Source organism: Ixodes scapularis, unplaced genomic scaffold (genome assembly GCF_016920785.2).
Source record: "Ixodes scapularis isolate PalLabHiFi unplaced genomic scaffold, ASM1692078v2 PGA_scaffold1__304_contigs__length_218370807, whole genome shotgun sequence".
NCBI classification, from domain to species: domain Eukaryota; kingdom Metazoa; phylum Arthropoda; class Arachnida; order Ixodida; family Ixodidae; genus Ixodes; species Ixodes scapularis.
Window position 1 is genome coordinate 89872989 of NW_024609846.1, and position 22608 is coordinate 89895596.

A 22608-nucleotide genomic window follows, 5' to 3' on the forward strand; every position below is an offset into this window, starting at 1 on the left:
CTAGAAGCGCGCAAAAATTATTCCCGATGTTGTGCGACCGCGCCGAAAACTACTGGGACAGACGAGTAGAGTAAGCGTCGAACACAAAAAAAACTCCGCCTGTCCAGCCGTCAGAATATCGTATATTTTCTTTATGTTAAAGAAAAATATATTGCTAATATTACCACTAAAGTTGCACGTTAATGCATGCCACTCTAGGTTATTTTATATCACAAGATTATTTTATATAACACATTGTTTGCTTTACATTGAAAGTACTGCCGGCTTGTATGGGGCAATACGAAGAAATTAAACCTAGACAGATTATACATCGCACAAAAAAAATCTTGCGTTTAGTAGCCGATGTACTACCATATAATAGTCTAGCCAATACTTTATTCTAAAAAAAAAAAAAGTTAAGGCAACACGTGTTTTTGACTTATATACACAGACTTTAATCCAGCAATATAAAGATAGTATTTATTATAATAAATCATGTCTTCACTTAGCTTCGCTGGATAAAAGCTCTTCGTCTTATCATACGCGTAGTCCAGAGCACTGGAGAGTGCCGCATCCAAGAACCAATTACGCATTTCAAATGTATACTGTACAATCTACGATTAATGAACTCATAAAAAACAATATTCACATAGCGAATATGCCAAATAACCAAATTATACCATTGTATTTTAACAACAAATAGCATTTTAAAAGTTCTGTACTGATCATGGTATCAAAGGCTGTATCATGGACTGTACGTTTTTGTTTTTTTTCTTGTTTTCTGCAAGTGCCGACTAATCTGCCCAAGTCTGTATGGGAGGCAGAGACCTGTCAAGCTACTGAACGCAGCTTCTTTTCCTGTCTCCTTCTCCAAACTGGAGACAATAAAGATTAATCAAATTGAATTGAATCGAATATTATAGATACAACGACTCTCACCTTCATGGTGCCTTCGGATACCGTGTAGTTTCCGTACTGCTCCACGATGCACTGAGCCCTCTGGCGGAACTTGAGGTCTGTCTCGTGCTCCCACCAGTTGATATTGTTGCCGTCCTTGTCGAACTGACGCCCTGTACAGCCGACACCGAAGTGCACCAGGGAGTCAGAGTGGGGACACCACCTGACAGCCTGTCCTTTCTTGTGAATGGCAACTTCATGAATGGACATTGGCGCGCCCACCTACCACGATCGTCGAAGCCGTGTGTAATTTCGTGGCCGATGACAAATCCGATGGCGCCGTAATTCATATAGCTGGAATAAAAAAAAAAAGAAACGGAACACGTTTTAGGCCGGGACATTTCGACGACAGCTCAAGCACATTGTTTCACCTGGGCCGATCTTTAGAGAAGAAGGCTCCCTGCAGGATGCCAGCAGGGAACTCTGCGTGAGCAAGGAAAGAAATACGTCGTTATGTGCCACCCCACGTAAAAGGGAACGCGCGAGTTATCTTTGTTAACTGCAGTGACGTCCTAAACAGTATTTTAGATGTCAATCAACCTTGCCTTGTTGGTGCGGCGCTTTTCCAATAATACTGCATTATAATGATGGTGATCTTGCAGCGTATACTGATGATGAATGCCTTAATATTATCAATAATATTATAGCGTAGGTCACATTTCCGATATACTTGTATGTTCACGTGAAGCGTTTGCTAGGGATGCAAACTTGACTTTGGTTAGAAATGATCTTATCCGTTAGCCAAAGCCTAGTAGTCGTCATGTTCTGTTAACTGAACAATTTGCTTATGCAGCTCCATTAACACTTCGGTTGAGGTCACAATCTGGTTCTAACTAGTTTTCTTTTGAGAGGTAGTGAAGCAAATAACAAAAGAGGAGTTCAACAAAACTTAATATCTCCCTCTATATATCTCTCTTCTATCAATGAATCTCTGGAAATTGAACGTTAAGGTCAGCTCTATTTCTTAAGTACTCATGGATCAGAAAAGTATCTACACATTTTCCTTATCGCCTCACTTTCAGCGTACCAACAGTGGCCACCTGAGATCCAGTCTTTCCTTCTGAGCGTACCGTTAGTGCATCGAGACACGATGACCAGTGAAGCGACATCCGCCGACCAGTGACGTTGCACTCACCGATGCAGTTCTCCAGGCTGTTGTAGTAGGCGTTTACCACAGCAACCTGGGCGTGCTTCTTCCACTCGCCCTTGATGTGCGGCTTGCGCAGCTGCCCGAAGGCGTAGTCCGTGGACCACTTGCGCAGCCGCATGATGTTCTCGAAGTACGCGTCTGGTCGCAGCGTCACGTTGCGGTAGTGCTCTTCCACTAGCGCGTCGCGCAGTAGCTCCTCGGGGTATCCGATGTACGGCTGGATTGCCTGGGCCTTTTGCCGGGCACGTTGCCGCGTCTGCTCGTCCATCCAGTCTATGTCGTCTAGGATGGCCACGAACTCCTTGAGGATGAAGTTAACCATGTCCAGCGCTGCGCCCTTGCTGTCCTCCTGGAAGAAGTGCCGCACGTAGAGCGAGGACAGCGCGATGCCCAGGGAGCCCGTGAGCGAGCCCATGCACTGCTCCCAGCGGGCTGTCTCGCGAGTCTTGCCCGTCAGCACTGCGTTGAACTCTTGGAGCCGCTCGCGCCATGGCTTGCCCAGCGTGGCGTACGACTGGAGCACCACGCGCCACACCATGTAGTTAGCGACGGTGCGCGCCGGCGTGCGCAGGATTAGAGACTCGAACTGTTGCACGAACTCGGGCACGACCACATTGATGGGCTCGTCCGAGGCCACCTTGTCGACGAGCAGCGAGTTGAAGTAGCGGTCCCAGTCGATCTGCGTGTGTACCATGGCAGTTTGTGAGCCGACCCGGACTTTCTGTGAGCTCTAGCTGCGGCTCTACCACAGTTCACCCAAGGTAATTTCATCCCAGGACAGTTCACCCCGCATGCATCATATTAAGGGCTTTTTATTCCGAGATGTTTTAATGTCAAGATCTTTTATCTCATGCGAGGACGTTTTATACCACTAAATTCCATGCCAGTAGAGCTTATGCGGTATGTAAAGCACTGCAGGGTGTACCATTTCATCCGAGGTAATTTTATCCTGGAGAGTTCATCCTGAAAACTTTAAACCAAAAACTTTCACCCCAAAACGCTTAATATGAAGACACTTCAACACTAAGGATTCATACAACCAACCTTTCGCAGTGGTTCGTAGATTGCAAAAGGTTATTTCCGAAATTCAGACTGACCACTTCGATAACTGTAACCATCTATGTGTATAGCATATGTCTATGCTAGAGCCACTAAATGAGCTAAGCTTAGAATATCGCCACTCTGTTCCCCGATATTGCTCTGGGCGCCGTCATCTTGGTGCTTAGTGCACAGAAGACACAACTGCCGATCGTCATGATTCAAAAGTGCGACATGCTCAGCATTAGATTCGGTGTTAGGAAGCTCATGTATAATTGCTTTGCTTTGTCGCGAACTGTTTAAATATTTGTGGAGAACAAAAAAGCGTTTCCTGTGATTTGAGATAAAGCTTCAGGTAACTGGCAACCATGATTTTAAGCTTCAAGATGGGTAAGTGTCGTTACTCTAAACCGTAGTTTATTTAGTGGCAATAATCTATGCCAACGTCAATCCATGCTAATGGCGGCATTTCAGAGTAAGTTGAAGAAAATAACCGATGCAGAACCTGAGCATTCTAGACTTTCGTTCGATATTTTGTTCGATGTCAGCGTGGTGTCCCTTATAGGCTTCTACGCAAGTTATATTTGAGGGTGTCGTCTTAATCTTAGGAATGCTCACCTTCGGCACGTGCCAGGCAGTTCATACTAACAAAATGATAGTCATTTTGGACTCGAGTCTAATAAATCAGTCGGCACACTCTCAGCCCACCACATCCTTGCTGTGTAGGCAATTTTTTAATCCTTGCACCACTCTGGAGGTGCAAGTAAGCACCTCAGAGTGGTCGATTCTTGTCACCATCAAGATTGAAACGAATGGAGGGAGAATTCTACAGGAAAAAAACCGTCACTTTCGTCCACCTACCGTTGGGTAACAAACGTTCCTGTGCTGCTAGATACTAGATTTGTAGCGCCATTAGCATCCGAAATGTTAGACTGTGCATAGCCCACTAGATGGCACTGGATACCTGAAGGGGTTAACCCTTTCGTGCCCAAAACTTTACTTGAAATACTAGAGACCTACAAACTCTGACATTGTTTTAGAACACAGAGAGTAACATAAATCTGGTCTAAAAAACAAATATATATATATATATATATATGTATTACCTTTTCCGTAAGCAGGTTTTCGAAATGCTGCTCGTGAGCAACATTGGGCATTTGCGGCGCTGCTCCACGTTAAACGAATTAAAGCAGTTACGACATAGGAGAAGGCCCAGGCGCATTTCGAATTTTGTGCAGTAGAGAAAGGTAATATTGGTTGAATTGGTACTATCTCTATCTGGTAATATTGGTAGTATCTGCGCCGGTCTTCCTTGTCGCAGTATTGAGGCCAGTGGAACACGCCGTCATACGTCCCATCCACCGTCGACTTTGGTTTTGAGGGACGAGTGATCTGTTTTGAAGATTCATTCCGATCCTCTACTGCTAGCGCAGGTATCCTCGCCCATGCGACAGATGGCGCTAAATTTATTGAGGCGCACGTGGCACGGGAGGAAATAAATACTTCTTGAGTTGGTGCACCTGGGCAACGCTGGACGTCAAAGGGTTAAAGCCCCTTCATGTTTTAAAATTAGCGCATTGCAAGGTGCGTCGGTGCAAGAGGCACCTACAACGCGCAGCCCTTGGGAAGATTATGGCGGCACAGCGCAGCACTGAGCTAGATTTCAGACGCTGTGTTCTTACCAGAAATGGCGCGCGGCACGTGTCTCGAGCATTTCCACAACAATGAATGGCGCCACTTTTACCAGGATTGAAGGGCTTTAGAGGGGGTCAATCATGCTATGGGACTTTAGGTCTATCTGCTGTGATCTTGGTGGCTATTACGCACTGCGTCTTCTACTTCGTTCGAAACTGCGCGTCCGTGTCCGGCGCATTATTTGAGTCCGTGTTCTTGCAAAGCGCTCATAACAGCGGGCTAGCGCTGTGCCATGTAAGGCATTCGTCCACTATAGTCTGTACACTGTCGGCATCACCCAGTCAAACAGTCCAGCCGGTCCACTTCATCTGTAGCAATTTGGCTTCCGTACAGAAGCATGGTATACTTTCATGGCCTCTCGTCGAGACGCGCAGAGGCTGTTCTTCGGAGGTTACATGCACAGAAAGCGGTCGTGAGGACCAGCACGTTCCGCACGCCTTGCAAAATTCGAATACTAAATGCACGTATACCTGAAATCGGGCACGGAAACGTCGTCTCGCAAAATGTTTTATATTTTTTTTAGAGCTTAACTGAGGGGTGGTGAAATCATTAAATATATAGCAAAACGCGGCGGCCGAGCATTTCCTTTTTCCTAAACAGGATGTTCTTGATCAGAACACTGGTCTGCGAGCTTGCGCCCGGGTGGTCATCCTCCATATATTTTGTTAAAAGTATTACGGTACCTATTACAATTATCCTACGCGTCGCCAGCCTCTATGGAAACCCCGGCGTGTTTGCGTTCAGCAAGCCACACGGGAAGTGAGCTCGTAATATAGTGTAAAGACGACGAACAGGCTGGTATAAGACACAGGACATGCGTGGCCGACGTTTTTGCTTTATTTGTAATATTTCACCACCACTGAGTTGAGATCTAAACAAAACAAACATTTTCTTTACGAAACAACGCTAACGTGCCCAATTTCAGGTGTATACGCTTAAAATTCGAAATTCGCAATGCGTGACAAATGTTCTGGTCCTTAAGGCCGATCTGTGTATATTAAGCACAGAGGCGACGAGGAGGGGACAGCATGGAGATGTGAGAGGTAACAAGGTAGTTGCCGTGAACGAGCGGTTACTGAAAGTGAGACGACTACTTTGACAGAAGGTCCCACTTGCCATCTGCCGAGTTCAGATAATCTCGCTTTAGCGCTTCTGCGGGATGTAGTGAAAACTGCAGCCATGCGTTCCTACGGCACCCCTATTAACTTTCTTGCTGCACGCAGGGATTATCACAAAAAAAAACTATTGTTTGTTGTCTTTGATTTGCGGTAGCATTTGCGTAAGGTACACGACGCAGCTCAATGTGAATACGACGGCGCAAATTTTGAGTAAACACTTAATTTTATTAATGATTTGCGACACAATCATTGACGTCAGTACGACTGCAGCGCGCCACTTCGAACTTGAGGAATTGCTTCGTCCCTGTGTAAACGTTCAATCTTCTGTCTTTGTGTAATCGTTTAAGATACAGAATCCTGGACAAAAGCTCACCGGACAAAAGCTCACCGGACAGAAGCTCACCGGACAAAAGCTCACCGGACAAAAGCTCACCCATTTTTTCACACACCCGGACAAAAGCTCACCAGGAGAAAATTTCATGTTGGTCTTCACACGTGTGCGGACAACTTAGGTGCATGCGTACGACACTAAAATACAACGATAAATTAAATTAAAGAAAACCCATACATTCGTAATGAAGTGGCATTGTGCCTAACCTTTATGTGCGCGTTTAGCGTGACATAAGCGCAATGACAAAGCGAGGTCAAGAAAGGGTGACTTCGCTTCTTCGGTCACTCTTCGGGTTTAAAAACTTCGGTTCACGAAGTTTCTTGGGCGTGGCACACGGGTGCTCCGGCATAACTTGAGTCAAGGAAGCTTGATCTTATCAGCTCCATTCAATTTCAGTGACCAAAATGTTGGTCCCAAATAGTTGCTTCACTGCCTGTAATGGCTTATCTGTCGACACCTTTGCATGGAATGGGATGCCAGTTCTCATAAAAATGGTGGAATGTCCATCGCGTCCGTACTTTATAACAGCCCGTGTTTCACCCGGGGTAGCAAAAAAAAAAATGAGGTGAGCTTTTGTCTGGGTCTCTGAAAAAACGGGTGAGCTTTTGTCCGGTGGGCTTTTGTCCGGTGAGCTTTTGTCCGGTGAGCTTTTGTCCGGTTACCCAAGATTCAAGCGGTTTCCCCTCCATCATTGCAGCTTCGTGTGTGTATGTCTTCTCCTGTCTCTGTGTGATTGTTAAATGTTCAAGCTGTTTCAGCAGCTCAACTCAAACCGATAATTGCTTCGTAGCTTTGGCGCATGTGTGAATGTGTGCGCACTGCCGCTCCGTGTATGCGCGGCGTGGGTTCATCTGCTTGAGCCGCAGCCATGAGTGATTGCTTCGTAGCTTTGTGCAAATGTGAATGTGTGCGTTTTGCCGCTCCGTGTATGCGCTGCGCGTGTTTATCTACTTGCTAGGTCGACGTCGAAGACGACGTCCTAGAGGAAGACGTCAAAGACGACGTCTAGGACGACCTCTAGGACGATCTCTAGGTCGATCTCTAGGACGACCTCTTGGAGGACCTCAAGAACGACGTCTAGGACGACGACTAAAACGACTTCTGGGTGATCTCGAAGACAACCTCTAGGACGACGTCAGGAGCGACGTCTAGGACGACTTCTAGAACGACCTCTAGAATGACGTCGAGGACGACGTCAAGAACGTCAAATCGTTCGAGGAAGGTGCGAATGTGAAGGAGCTAGTCCGTACTGCCACTCCGCACACGCGCGGCGACTGCTATACGCGCGCCGCGATATACGAACTCCGCATCCGAGGCCAGATACCGCATCACGAAAATCGGAAGAAGTAGCTAAAAAATGCTGTTAAATAAAACACAAATGATCATCGCTGAAAAGAAAAATTAACAGATTTCCACGCGAAAAACGTGACACTGTTCAAGATCCCCACCGAATCGAAGACATCAAAATATGAAACCACCTGCGTATGACAGCGGCAGCATTTCCTGAATCGCTTGTTGCAGGTGACACGGATGTCAATAACTCGGAAACTATTATTTTTGCCTCTAACACAAATCTGAGCCGCCTAAACGCGTGCAAAACCTGGCTGTGCGATGGATCATTGAAAGCCGGAAATGCTTTATCGGCTCTGGGTTCTTCACAGGCTCTATGAAGAAGGGTGCTTCCCCTTGTCTGTTGCCTTTTGGCAGATAATCGCTAAGCAACCTATAAGTGAACAACGCGCCTGCTACTTGGTGTCGTTGACTGCTCATTGGCATGGGTTTCGAAAAGGCTAAAAAAAATGCTAAAGAAAACCTATTTCGCGAATACTTTCCTGGTGTCGAGGTCCGTGGATCCCTGTTTCATGTCGCACAAAGCATCTCGCGCCAAATTCTAGAGCTTGACGTGTATACAGAATTTATTGCCAAATCTAACTATTACCTGATGCTAAAGAAATCCATTACATTATGGTTTCGTGATGTTTCCGACGTTAGCAACGTCAGATTCCTCGTCAAACAGTTGCTGGAATTGTTCGAACGAACGGAGCAGCACTAAGACTTTGTAGATTACTTTGAGAATACCTGGGTTGGTCGGAATCACAAAAGTCCAAGGTGGAATTTGCAAGCACGTGACGGAGGGATTCCTTGGGACGAATAAAGGAGTTGAAAGTTGGCACAGAGTATTTGAAAAGTGTCTCGGTGCCTCCCATTCTATAGTCTTCAAGCTATTCAATGCCCTTCTTTCTGAGTAATTCAGTGTGAACACCATAGCAATCCGGCTCGACGTGGGATTCAAGCCATCGTTACACAAAGAAGTACGATCAATAAAACCAGCTTCTCCGACGAATTCTTGATGATTACGACAACCAAGACGCTGACGGCTTGCTCAAGGCGTGCTTGTGCTATGTTCTTAGTGATTCTTGAGTGTATTGGTTTTTTTCTGTGTTATGGGCAAGTGTCATTAGGCTTTTGTGTCTAGTAAAAGCTATATCTCGTTATTCAGAGATGCCCACTTTGTTTAAAACTAAACTAACCAGTGGCTTCATATTCGTGGGTAGAACCAGTGGCGAGGAGCCTTTTTCACTCTAAAGGTGGCGGGTTTGCTTGTATAAAGATTAAATAACGCCCAACGACTCATAACGGGTGTATACAGGGTACCGAATTAATCTGGTGTGAGTCATTGCATTAAATTTCCAAAGAAATGGATGTCTGGAAAAAAATTATTTTGGGATGAAACCACTTTGGAGTGAGGGGTCTGGAATTAATTGTTCCGGTATGAAATAATGTTGGTATGAGAAGTCCGGGATAAGTGCAACGTGATGAGGTGTCCTGGGAAGAGATGGGATGGGGCCAGTAGAAGGGTACAAAATATCCGGTTATGGAATGTCCCTCGGATGAAATTCCTATGGGACGAAGAGTCTCGGGACGAAGCGCCTTGGGATATGAAACATCTTGAGTTGAGATATCTTTGGTATGAAGTGTCCGGATGAACTGTTCTGGAATTGAGTGTTCTGGGATAAAGTGGGTCAACCTTATAGCGGATGTGGAGACCGCGGTTTTCGGAGGAAAGTTTCCACGCGGTTGTCTTTCGTCGCTATAGGTTTTTGCGGCGAGCAGAAGGTTTTTATAGTTCGCTTTAAATTTCGAACATTTTTAGGAAGTTATAAAATCGTATAGACATTCAAACGCTAAAAATGTGCGATCAATTATTTATTACTGAGATACTGGCAGACATATAGGCGTTACTGAAATAAAGTGGCTAAATATAATTACTCGTTATTCACTCGAAATGTAACTAAGGATGTTACACGTTACTGCGATTCAGAAGGAACGCGTTACCTCACTCTGAAAGTAACGCGTTTTTTTCTCGTCACTGTGGATCTGTCGTTTTAATGAAGGAGTAGCCGCTTTTAATACTTGTCGTCGTTAATAATTTCTTGCTTTCCGCGTTCATTCAGAGATAACTGTGGCTATACTGAAATGGAGAGCCAATCACCGCAACTTACGGAGGCAGCTCAGCGAATGACGATGACGAAACATATGTTTAGACCGAAAAAACGCAGTCTGGGTTGCGACATTACGCAATGCAAAGCGTCACGCTTGCAATGCTTAATATCAGAACTCATACTGCATTTTTTGGTCTAAACATATGTTTCGGCATCGTCATTCGCTGAGCTGTCTCCATAAGTTGCGGTGATTGGCTCTTCGAGTGTTGTGCGGGAAAGTACACGCAAGGGCTTTTTGAGTGTGCACTTTGTTACCGAAAAAAGTAAATAGGTAGAAGTAGAGCGCTACATTCAACGCTTTTCGTACACGTCTGGTGGCTACCTTCAATAGGTATCGACACTAAAATTATTGGTCACATTAAAGCCACAAACGCGGAGCAGATTATGACAAAAAAAAAAAACAGCGTTATGTCGCCTTATTTATGCACAAAGAGTTTTAGTTAAGTTTTTCGTTAAAATCAATGGGACGGATTTAGCAAAGTGTTTTCCAACCTTTGTCCACTTCTTTATGTTTAGCCGCCAGGTGTTGTTGACGTTCGCCACGCCCGCGAACGGACTATTTCCTCAGCTTCCTGCTTTGACTATCTCATCCTATGATTTCGCTGGCGTCACCAATTCTGTGACTACCGACTTATAAGACAAGCGTCTCCGAAACCTCTCGCACGTACCTGTGGTGCGAGCTTCTTGAGCTCGTACAGGGGCATCTTGTTGTACAGCCTGCTTATGTTGCGCCTTTCTTCGCGTGGCAACGAATACTGCAAAATAAAAAGAAGGGGATCATTACAGTTCGCTTCATTGTATGTCCGACCAAAACCGAACCTGCAAGCAGGAGTATGCTGCGCCGAATGTTACTTGCACTGCCCTAGCGCATGTGCTCGGCAGACTATGAAAGCCTGTAGCTCGCTCTTGTAGCTTCTGCTTCGCTCGCACTCGAAGTGAAACGAAGTATATATAAGGCGACTAATCGCTTCTCCGTGCTCGCTGAATTTTACATACAGGACTATCGTCAGCGACAACTTTTCTTGGCAATGCAGTGGAAGGTACAGGCCGCGTCCCCTCTCCCATTTTGAGTGTGTGCGGGCTCTCCTCCTCTCCCCAGAAATGGGGGAGGAGAAGAGCCTGCGTACACTCAAAAATGGGCGAGGGGACGCGGGCCTGTACCTTCCACTGCATTGCCAAGAAAAGTTGTCGCGGAGTTATAGACCGACACGCGGAGCGGCTCTGTTTACCAACACGGCCGGAAGGCCGCGCATGCGCGGTAGCTATGTGGGCAAACGCGATTCGGCCCTCCGTGTTTTCGCCATTGCGTTGTGTGGCCGCGCTCGTTGTTGACGTTGTAGGGACGCTTCTAGCTTTATTTGTGATCTCATTTCCTGGCAACGTATGTCGTATGCTATGCCCGACTATTTGAGCTTGCTACCCGAGCCTGAACGGCGGCGTTATCAAAACAGACTATGCGTGGACGGCGTTGCCTACGAGGATCCGTACGCCGTAAACAAGCAGCCCTGCTGGACTTCCGACGTGATGTTGCTGCCACCGAAGTCGACGGCTCACGTCGTCGTTTATTTCGTTTTTTCGCCAAGCCAGTTCACGGACGACACGGAGCAGGCATACAAGTCTCTCGAGGCCTACGATTACTTCGAGTCGGTTTCCGTACTGTCGGCGGGATCAGCAGACTGTGGGTCTGCGGAAGTATATTTATTAATTAAATAAATATACACAGCGTCTTCAAGTCAAGGTATGCTATTTTTCCTACTCTCATGACCACATGTGCACAAGGCATTACAAGCAGTAACGCTTTGTCCGTTCTGCAGTCTTGGCGGTAACACGTAACAAGTAACGGCGTTACCAGGAACACGTTACTTTTTTCAGTAACGTAGTAACCTACTATAGTATTTTTCGACACAGTAACGGGTAACGTACTTACGTTACTATTTCAAGTAATGTAGTTACGTTACTCATTACTGCAATCACACTTCAAGTTTTTCCGTGTTTTTAGGCATCAAGCCATGTTTTTCTTTGCGTTTTTTCTCGTCAGTATTTAGGTGAAACCGTAAAAAGAGATAAAGTAATTATGTTCTGTTTCTGCATGAACATAACGTTTCTTGATATATGAGCTTATGCATACCTGTATCTTCAAAACCGTAAAACGTGTTAAATCATAATTTAAAAAAGTAACGCAGAAGTAACATGCTTTACTTTTTATCGGTAGCGGTAACGCGTTCCTTTTATTTTTAGGCAACGTCGCTCAGTAACGCGTACCGTTGATTTGCAAGTAATGAGTAACGTATTTCGTTACTTATATTTTGGTAACGCCTACCACACTGCCGTTCTGTCGCCGATCCCCTTCTGCTGGGTAACACGGGCGTAGCGAGCCTCCGACGAGCGCTTGGCCGGTGCTTTGTGCGCATACACCGTGGGAACAAAATCCGGGTAATCTCGATCAGAGGACGGTTTCCCTGTACATAAGCAAGCATCGGGACGAAGACTGAAATGGAAGCCGCACTTGACTCCAAGAAAGTGCTTGCCGCACAAACGCGCGAGGCGACCATTCTTTTCGATCCACGGATATTATCCACCTTCTATGCCTTTCAGAGTCTGCCGGGAACTTGTAGAAGCTCACTCCGCTACTTTTCTTGTACATTTCGGTGAGATTAACGGCAACACAGCTTCGCGGCATGCTGAAATGCTATGACGCTCATGCGAAACGTGCGCGCTTTTGCCCACACCCCCCGGCTCCGGCGCGATCGCAGCGCCGCCGCAGCGCCGTGACGTCAAGCCCGCGTGTCGGTCTATAGGTACTAAAGTACTCTTTAAGTATCAGGAGCCGGTCTTCCTTTAATCAGCCTAGCCAGTGAAAAGGACGAGCCTTACCTAACTTTAACCAACACATCCTGATGACAAGGCCGCACTGCTGGATGTGTGACGTAACATACCGGAGGCCAGAGCGTGGCGCAAGTCGGACGCGAGCTCTGTGTCAGCGTTCCACAGCGACTCGTGTCCAATTTGCGCCCCGCGCTGGCCTCCGGAGATGACGTAGAATATTTAGCACAATCGCATTGATTATACTTCTTAATAAGTTTGGACGCAGCCGACGGAACGAGGTAATGAGACCAATCAAACATCGTCAAAAGCACAAGTCCCTAGGACTTTTCTGTTTGTAATTGGTTCAGCGATAATAGAACACGTACAGTAACGTGACGAACAGCGAGAAAGTGCGCTTTTGATGCCGTCTGATTGGTCCCATCAGCTCGCAGCGTCGGCTGCGTCTAGTCTTAAAACGAAGTATAGTAAACTGTGATCATAACTCTTAGTAACAAAAACGGATGGGTGCCTTTTGCCGCTTTTAAGAGGAAGATGAATGGATGTTTCTTCAAGGGCAGAGTGCGTCAGTATGAAATGAATACGGTGGCATTTCTGAGCGTGCGTATGGAACTGATGTTTCTTGACGGCCGCCATGTCGAATTTGGACGTAGCTGCGTTGGGGCAAATGGGCAAAATACCAACAAACTTTATTTGACAATTAGAAGACGCTAGAATTCTAGGGGTTGGTTCCACCCTAACCGCTGACAACTTGTGGAACGGAGCGCATGCACTCTAAAAAAATCCCGTGCGTCTGCTTTCCCGCACAGCACTCGGAAAGCCAATCACCGCAACTTACGGAGGCAGCTCAGCGAATGACAATGCCGAAACATGTGTTTAGACCAAAAAACACAGTCTGAGTTGTGACATTAAGCAATTCAAGCGTGACGTTTTGCATTGCTTAATGTCACAACTCAGACTGCGTTTTTTGGTCTAAACGTATGTTTCGGCATCGTCATTCGCTGAGCTTCCTCCGTAAGTTGCGGTGATTAACTCTCCGAGAATTGTGCGTGAAAGTAGACGCACAAGCTTTTTTTAGAGTGTGGCGGGTCCCGAGCAGATTATTGTTGATCGACAGACAGACCAATTGCGGCATGAGCGATAAGAACGCCCAAGAGCCAATCGCGAAGCGTGAACATAATCAGCCACACCCTGCATTGCTGAACCTACCAGTAGGCACACTCTACAAACTACCCGTGCGTCTACTTTTCGCACAACACTCGGAGAGCCAATCACCGTAACTTACGAAGGCAGCTCAGCCAATGACGATGCCGAAATATATGTTTAGACCAAAAAACACAGTCTGAGTTGTGACATTAAGCAATTCAAGCGTGACGTTTTGCATTGCTTAATGTCACAACTCAGACTGCGTTTTTTGGTCTAAACGTATGTTTCGGCATCGTCATTCGCTGAGCTTCCTCCGTAAGTTGCGGTGATTAACTCTCCGAGAATTGTGCGTGAAAGTAGACGCACAAGCTTTTTTTAGAGTGTGGCGGGTCCCGAGCAGATTATTGTTGATCGACAGACAGACCAATTGCGGCATGAGCGATAAGAACGCCCAAGAGCCAATCGCGAAGCGTGAACATAATCAGCCACACCCTGCATTGCTGAACCTACCAGTAGGCACACTCTACAAACTACCCGTGCGTCTACTTTTCGCACAACACTCGGAGAGCCAATCACCGTAACTTACGAAGGCAGCTCAGCCAATGACGATGCCGAAATATATGTTTAGACCAAAAAACACAGTCTGAGTTGTGACATTAAGCAATTCAAGCGTGACGTTTTGCATTGCTTAATGTCACAACTCAGACTGCGTTTTTTGGTCTAAACGTATGTTTCGGCATCGTCATTCGCTGAGCTTCCTCCGTAAGTTGCGGTGATTAACTCTCCGAGAATTGTGCGTGAAAGTAGACGCACAAGCTTTTTTTAGAGTGTGGCGGGTCCCGAGCAGATTATTGTTGATCGACAGACAGACCAATTGCGGCATGAGCGATAAGAACGCCCAAGAGCCAATCGCGAAGCGTGAACATAATCAGCCACACCCTGCATTGCTGAACCTACCAGTAGGCACACTCTACAAACTACCCGTGCGTCTACTTTTCGCACAACACTCGGAGAGCCAATCACCGTAACTTACGAAGGCAGCTCAGCCAATGACGATGCCGAAATATATGTTTAGACCAAAAAACACAGTCTGAGTTGTGACATTAAGCAATTCAAGCGTGACGTTTTGCATTGCTTAATGTCACAACTCAGACTGCGTTTTTTGGTCTAAACGTATGTTTCGGCATCGTCATTCGCTGAGCTTCCTCCGTAAGTTGCGGTGATTAACTCTCCGAGAATTGTGCGTGAAAGTAGACGCACAAGCTTTTTTTAGAGTGTGGCGGGTCCCGAGCAGATTATTGTTGATCGACAGACAGACCAATTGCGGCATGAGCGATAAGAACGCCCAAGAGCCAATCGCGAAGCGTGAACATAATCAGCCACACCCTGCATTGCTGAACCTACCAGTAGGCACACTCTACAAACTACCCGTGCGTCTACTTTTCGCACAACACTCGGAGAGCCAATCACCGTAACTTACGAAGGCAGCTCAGCCAATGACGATGCCGAAATATATGTTTAGACCAAAAAACACAGTCTGAGTTGTGACATTAAGCAATTCAAGCGTGACGTTTTGCATTGCTTAATGTCACAACTCAGACTGCGTTTTTTTGTCTAAACGTATGTTTCGGCATCGTCATTTGCTGAGCTGCCTTCGTAAGTTGCGGTGATTGGCTCTCCGAGTGTTGTGTTGGAAAGCAGACGCATGAACTTTTTTTAGAGTGTACATTATAGTTTTAATTTTTTTCCAGTTATTCATATTTCTATGTTACGGCGTGTCTCCTAAAATATATGTACAGTGTTTATCTCACCGCAAATATAAACTGTGTATCGCCGAAGGCTTATAGTCTCTACCCCATATAGTTGGGGGTTTGAACCAGATGTCAAAGTTTCAGAACTAACCGTTATCTTACTCAAAAGCTATATACGCACTTTTCAGAAAATTTGATGAGAAAATTGGAGCCGCGTTCCCTGTAGCTGAAGTCATTTAGCATACATTCGTGGGGTTCGTCGGCCGCCATTTTCACATTGAAAATTTCCGAAAATCGCTCGTAACTTTTGGACTAGATAACGCCAAGATCTGAAATCTTTGCACCTGGTACGGACCGTTAGTGCAACATTTCTGCCTAAACACCTGAGCGAAGAAATCAGACGTCGCGTGGCGGTTGCCATAGCAACCGCCACAGACGTTGTGACGTGGACGTGTGCCATGCAGTTATGTCACAGTGTCCGCGGCAGTTGCGATGAAAACCGCCGCCCGACGCCTCTTTTGGTCACTCATATGTACGGGGCTTTACTTAATTATCTGTCGCCCAACACAACCAAGTCCTTTTTCAACGTGGCAGCCGTCACACAACAACGGTCTATACTGAGACTCAGGCATGGAGGCAGGCGCCGCTCACGTTGGCCAGCGTGGTCTCGAACTGGAGCGCCTCCCGGAGCTCGGCCTCTGCTGACTTCTTGTCGGCACCGAGCAACTGGGCGGCCTCCGTCATGAGCTTCAGGTAGGCCGCCACGGCGCTGTCGTTCAGCCCCTTGAGCAGGTAGGTGCGATCCGGGAGCCCCAGGGACGTCTGATCCAACTGCAAGCGCGGCGAAGAATTCATTTTTAACATTCAGTTCGTTCCAGATTCATCTCACACACTGTAGGGCGGTTTCACGAAATGCCCGCTCACTTCAGGAAAACCGCGTTCCGCCATGTTGATAAACTGCATCCGCCATTTTCCCCATTGGTTTGCATGCAGGCCCTCAGTTATTGGCCTTATTTTATGGTGTTGGTGAAGTGCACAAGTAAAACGAGTCGCTCCCTCGACGAATTAAATCGCTAAGTGCGACCGCGGATGTTTTTTAAATACATAAACACATGCTTACTTCGCTTTTATTTTGTGCGAAGTCACCTCGACGGCACCTATGCCGGAGCCATTCTGGTTACCGACGGGTCGACTTCTCGATCGCCGAATCGTTTTAAGTCCAAATAAAAAGGGGAATGTATAGACTCGACTAGCAGCCAATGCTCTTTCATGTTGCCTACTACTCTGCTGGTGCAGTCAATCATAATGTTAAAAAACTAGAGCAGCCTGTAAAAAATTTCCTTCGCGCTTAGGAAGACAGAAATAATGTTAATCAACATCGCACCCGGAGAGACTTCGAGCCAGATATATATTACGTGAAACCTCAACATAGATAACATTCGTGCGTCTATTTCTTAGCAGAAGTCATGGAAAACTAAGGGCTGTGATCAATGGAGGAAGCCGAGCGGACGATGAACCTCAAAAATATTCATGATTTTCAAACCAAAGTCACTAAACCCTAAAAAAAAAAAAAAAAAAAAAACGGTGCGTCTACTTTTCCGCACAACACTCGGCGAGCGAATCATCGCAACTTACGGAGGCAGCTCAGTGAATGATGATGCCAAGACAAATGTTTAGACCAAAAAACGCAGTCTGAGCTGTGACATTAAGCAATGCAAAACGTCACGCTTGCATTGCTTAATGTCACAACTCAAACTGCCTTTTTTGGACAAAACATGTGTTCCGGTATCGTCATTCGCTAAGCTGCCTCCGTAAGTTGCGGTGATTGGCTCTCCGAGTGTTGTGCGGTAAAGTAGACGCACGGGCTTTTTTTTTTTTTTTTAGTGTGTACGGTCCTAGCACATCTGGAAAATCAGACGTAATGCTATCAGTGTCCCAAAGCGAATTTCATTTTCGATTTTTCAACTCAGAAGGTTTCTAAGTGTTGGGGAGCGAATGACGCTGCACGCGCTGCGGTTCACGCGGCTGACCGAAGTTGTTTTTGTTTTCTTCTTTTACTCTAAACCGCCGATCTATCAAGATCGGCCGCGCCGAAAAATAAGGCAAAACGACGACGACGACGAATAAACGCTCAGTCTTGTGACAACCAGCTAGGCGAACATGACTCCTTCATTTTGTCTTCCGAATTTACTTCATTGGCGACGAGGATGAACCCAATGTCTGAAACCGGTCAACCCACCTCGACCAAGCACACCATGGCCTTCTCTGTTCCCCAGTTCAACGAGGGATCAGATAAGTGGACCACCTATTTGACACGCTTGGAAGCGTTCTTCGAGGGGAATGCAGTGACCGACGCGGTGCAGAAACGAGCGTTGCTCGTGTCCGCCTTAAGTTCAAAGACAATTGAAGTCTTGCAAGCGTCCAGTTCGTCGACAGCGGTCAATTCGCTTACATATACCGAAGTCGTGGAGCGCTTAGGAACGTACTACGCACCGAAACTGAACGAAATCGCTGAGAGCTTCAAGTTTTTTAAAAGAGATCAGAAGCCAGACGAGACCGTCCCGGAATACTTCGTCGCGATTCGCCGTCTAGCCGAGACCTGCAACTTCGGGGACATTCGCGAACGCCTTCTCCGTGATCGCATAGTCCGCGGAATCACCAACGAAGATGTAAGGAAGTTGCTGCTCACGAAAAGAGACTTAACGCTACAAGTGGCCGAGGACATAGTGCTCGCCGCGGAATCCGCTACCGTAAACATCGCAGCCATGAAGCCGACGCCGGAGTCCGATATCAACGCGGTTACACAAGGCCCACATCGCCGATCGCCACTTCCTCAGCGCTCCCGGAGGCGTACGACGCTAGCCTGCTCACGCTGCGGAAGCTCCACGCACGACGCGGAATCGTGCAAATTTAACAGAGCCTCGTGTCATCACTGTGGTCGGGTTGGGCACATTGCCAGGTGTTGCCGAGACCTTACTACTCCCAGGAAAGGGGGCCGTGGATTCAAAGCCAACCACGAACCTGGAATGAACGCCGTCGAATACAGCGACAGCTTATCAGGCGAGGAAGGAAGCTTGTTTACGCTCCAATGTTCTCACGCTAGGTCTGACAACTTGGTTGGTTTAGTAGAACCAGTAATACGAAAGTTTGTTTGGGCCGGCGTGCCCCTCAAGATGCTCGTAGACACAGGGTCTCCCGTGAGCGCAATTCCCCAAGACGTCTACCACAAGTACCGAAACTCCTGGCCGAAACTTCAGAAAACGTCTGTTCGTTTGTCGTGTTTCCTTGGAACATTGCCAGTGTTAGGCGAGCTGAACATGCGCGTGAAGTACCAGGACAAGACTACAGAGGGTAGTCTTATTGTGCTCGGCTGTTCAGGTCCTTCTTTGTGTGGCCGGGACCTGATTACTGACATGAATGCTCGCGGAGTTCCTGTCCTCAGTCTTTCAGGCGCTAGAACGCCTACTTCCACTCCTGCCGCCGGACCCGGAGCACCAATGGACGATCGGAACCTTCAAAAGCTACTCGAGGAGTTCTCGGATCTGTTTGAGCCTGGACTTGGAACCGTGGAAGGCCCGCCGGTGAGTCTGCTCGTACGCCCAGACGCGCAACCCAGGTTCGCGAGAGCAAGGCCTGTACCTTACGCGCTACGCGATAAGGTATCCAATGAGTTGGATCGCTTAGTGGCCGAGGGCGTGTTATCTGCCGTGCCCTATTCTGCTTGGGCTGCCCCGATAGTGCCGGTCGTTAAAAAGGGTGGTGACATCAGAATCTGTGGGGATTTCAAGCTCACGGTAAATGCGGCATGTCATACCGAACAGTACCCATTGCCTGTTATCGAAGACATATTTGCATCTCTTCGTGGTGGTGAGGTCTTCAGCACGTTGGATTTGAAAAACGCGTATCACCAGCTTTGCCTTGACGAAGACGCGAGACAGTTGGCCGTGATCAACACGCACAAGGGGTTGTTTTGCTACAATAGATTGCCATTCGGCATCGCATCCGCACCGGCCGTCTTCCAGCGCAGAATCGAGTCCATTTTGAAAGATCTCCATGGAGTACAAGTTTACCTGGACGACGTTCTGGTAGCCGAGAAACATGGCGAGTCAACGCTGCGGCAAGTGCTACAAAGGCTGCGGGAGTACGGGGTCAGGTTGAACAGGGACAAATGTAAGTTCCGTCAGAAAGAAGTCAATTACCTGGGTCACAAAATAGATGCCGCAGGTCTTCATCCCAAGGAAGAGAACATGGAAGCAATCATGCAAGCCCCTAGACCGCAGAACGTTTCGGAACTGAGGTCCTACCTCGGTCTCATAACGTATTACAGCAAGTTCCTGCCGAACATGTCGACCCTGTTAGCTCCGCTTTATGCACTGCTAGTGAAAGGCCAAAAGTGGCAGTGGTCTGGCGCCGCCGACAAGGCTTTCGAAGGTAGCAAAGCAGCTTTGAAAAACGCAAATTTTCTTGCTCACTTTGACCCCAGCAAGCCTCTAAGAGTGGAGTGTGACGCCTCGCCTTATGGCATTGGGGCGGTATTGTCCATTAAGGTTGGAAGCGAGTATCGACCGATCGGGTTTCGTTCACGTACGCTATCCGTAGCCGAGCGTAATTACGCTCATCTCGAAAGGGAGGCTTTAGCTCTGGTTTTTGGAGTAACAAAGTTCCGGCAGTACTTGCTGGGCCGCCATTTCACGTTGGTCACCGATCACAAGCCGTTGATTGGCCTTTTTCGTCCGGATCGGCCAATCCCATCGATGGCCGCCGCTCGCATACAGCGTTGGTCGTTGTTACTGCGGGCTTATTCATTCGATCTGGTGTACCGAAAAGGAACTGAGAACCTGAATGCAGATGCTCTCAGCCGGCTGCCGTGCTCAAGGGAAGGTGAATCATCAACCGAGGAGCTGTCGGAGTATGTTCTTCTGATGGAGCAGCTCGATGAAAACTTCGTTTCAACGGCAGACCTGCAGCGGCTGACGGCTGAAGACAATGACTTAAGGCAGGTCCAAAAGTGGGTTCAAAGTGGGTCCTGGCCTCAGAAGAGTCATAACGGGAAAATGACCCTAAAGCCATTCCTGGAAAGGCGGAGCGAACTAACCACCTCGCACGGTTTGGTATATTGGGGATCTCGAGTCGTAATACCACAAAGGGCTCGGAAGACTGTACTTGCTCTCTTGCATGAAAGCCACCGCGCCGCATCGGCCATGAAGGCGTTAGCTCGGTCCATTATATGGTACCCTGGAATTGACCAAGATCTGGAGCGTATGGTCAGTCAGTGCACGAAATGTGCCCAAGTTTCTCCAGCCCCACCGGCAAGAGATCCTGTGCCATGGCCGGAGACGAACGAGAAATGGTCGAGAGTGCACGTGGACTTCGCCGGCCCAATAGACGGGTTCATGTTGTTAGTTCTCGTTGACTCTCATAGCAAGTGGATTGAAGCAGTTCCACTCAAGTGCACGTCAGGGGAAGCAACCACGTCCGCGTTACGCTCTATCTTCAGCCGATTCGGAATACCACGGACTGTGGTTTCCGATAATGGGCCCCAGTTCGTAAGCGCCGAGTTCCAACGATTTTGCGAGCGGAACAATATCCGACACATTTTCTCGCCTCCCTATTTCCCCCAATCAAACGGACTCGCGGAGCGAGCCGTCCGCACTGTAAAAGAAGGGCTCCAACGGCTGAGCAGGGGCAGTATGGTGACACGACTAGCGCGATTTCTGCATGAGTATCGTCGTACACCCGGCAAAGACGGTTGTTCCCCATCTCAGCGTTTACTCGGCTACGATATACGTTCACGTCTGGACGCCGCCTTGCCTCCATTACCCACTCCTTGCAGTCAATCGGAAGCTAGTCCCTTTCGCCCAGGTCAGCCAGTGTGGTTCCGAAACTACGGTCCTGGCGACAAGTGGAGCCCCGGAATCGTAAAGGCAACAACTGGTTCCCGCCTGGTACAAGTTCAGTCCCCAGGCGATGGCAAGGACCACCGGCGCCACGCCGACCAGCTTCGCCGTCGTGATCCCGGTGACGCAGCTACTGAGCCTCCCGCGCCAGCACCCGCTTCCGAGACTGTCCCACCTGAGGCGGCTTCCGCGCCAGACCCCGCTCTCGAGACCGTCCCACCTGAGGCGGTACCAACATCCGTGCCTCCAACTCCGCGACGATCAACGCGAAGTCGTCGCTCGCCATCACGTCTCTTCTACAAGGGGAAAGGAGTGTTGGGGAGCGAATGACGCTGCACGCGCTGCGGTTCACGCGGCTGACCGAAGTTGTTTTTGTTTTCTTCTTTTACTCTAAACCGCCGATCTATCAAGATCGGCCGCGCCGAAAAATAAGGCAAAACGACGACGACGACGAATAAACGCTCAGTCTTGTGACAACCAGCTAGGCGAACATGACTCCTTCATTTTGTCTTCCGAATTTACTTCACTAAGCTTTAATTTGTTTCGGTCTCTACGGTTTCTAAAACTCTACTGTAGAGAAGCCACGCTTTATGAAAATCGTCTTGTGTCTTGGGCAGCCAATTACGCAAAACACAGTCTGACACGAAATGACAAAAACAACGGTAGCATTGGCAGTGACATTCAACCAAGCTGAATTCAACATAACATATCAGCGGTGGCAGTATAGTGCATGCTCGAGGCCTATTCACAAGTATATTAAGCTTCACGCATTCTGGCCACTGTGGCACGAAACCCCTTTGTGCAACAAGAGCTCCCGAAAGCTTCTTTTTTTTTTTTTATGGAGCTATATACAGATGTTGAGCAGCTTTGGTCAGCATACTTACAATTTAAACCATCATATATACACTGATTACCTGAGTCATTTTAATGGCAGGTGAGTGAAAACCGGGAAGACAATTATCGCCCCATGCTGGTTGTTTTTGGATTTCTGTTTAAACTCAGTAGCCTGGCATTATACCAAAAACAAAAATAATTGTATTTGTTTTTGTCTTACTTTCTATGTTTGTTTTGAATATCTGCCATATATGGGCACGAGAACCGGGTCTACAACAATTTTTTCTTCCACAATGACTTCAGGCACCCGGTTCTAGCATCTTTGA

At 47.6% G+C, this 22608-nt stretch overlaps 1 protein-coding gene across 2 annotated transcripts in view; it reads right to left on the reverse strand.

Moving 5' to 3' along the window:
- LOC120836841 (neprilysin-2) overlaps positions 1-22608 on the reverse strand; it is a 202838-nt gene that overhangs the window by 11450 nt on the left and 168780 nt on the right. For both annotated transcript variants that reach the window (XM_042290839.1, XM_040205924.3), the window contains exons 5-10: positions 16203-16382; positions 10500-10586; positions 2072-2765; positions 1308-1359; positions 1163-1230; positions 919-1049 (exon numbers count right to left, since the gene is read on the reverse strand). In XM_042290839.1, coding sequence (XP_042146773.1) covers positions 919-1049; positions 1163-1230; positions 1308-1359; positions 2072-2765; positions 10500-10586; positions 16203-16382 — 1212 coding nt within the window. The remainder of the gene's footprint in view (positions 1-918; positions 1050-1162; positions 1231-1307; positions 1360-2071; positions 2766-10499; positions 10587-16202; positions 16383-22608) is intronic.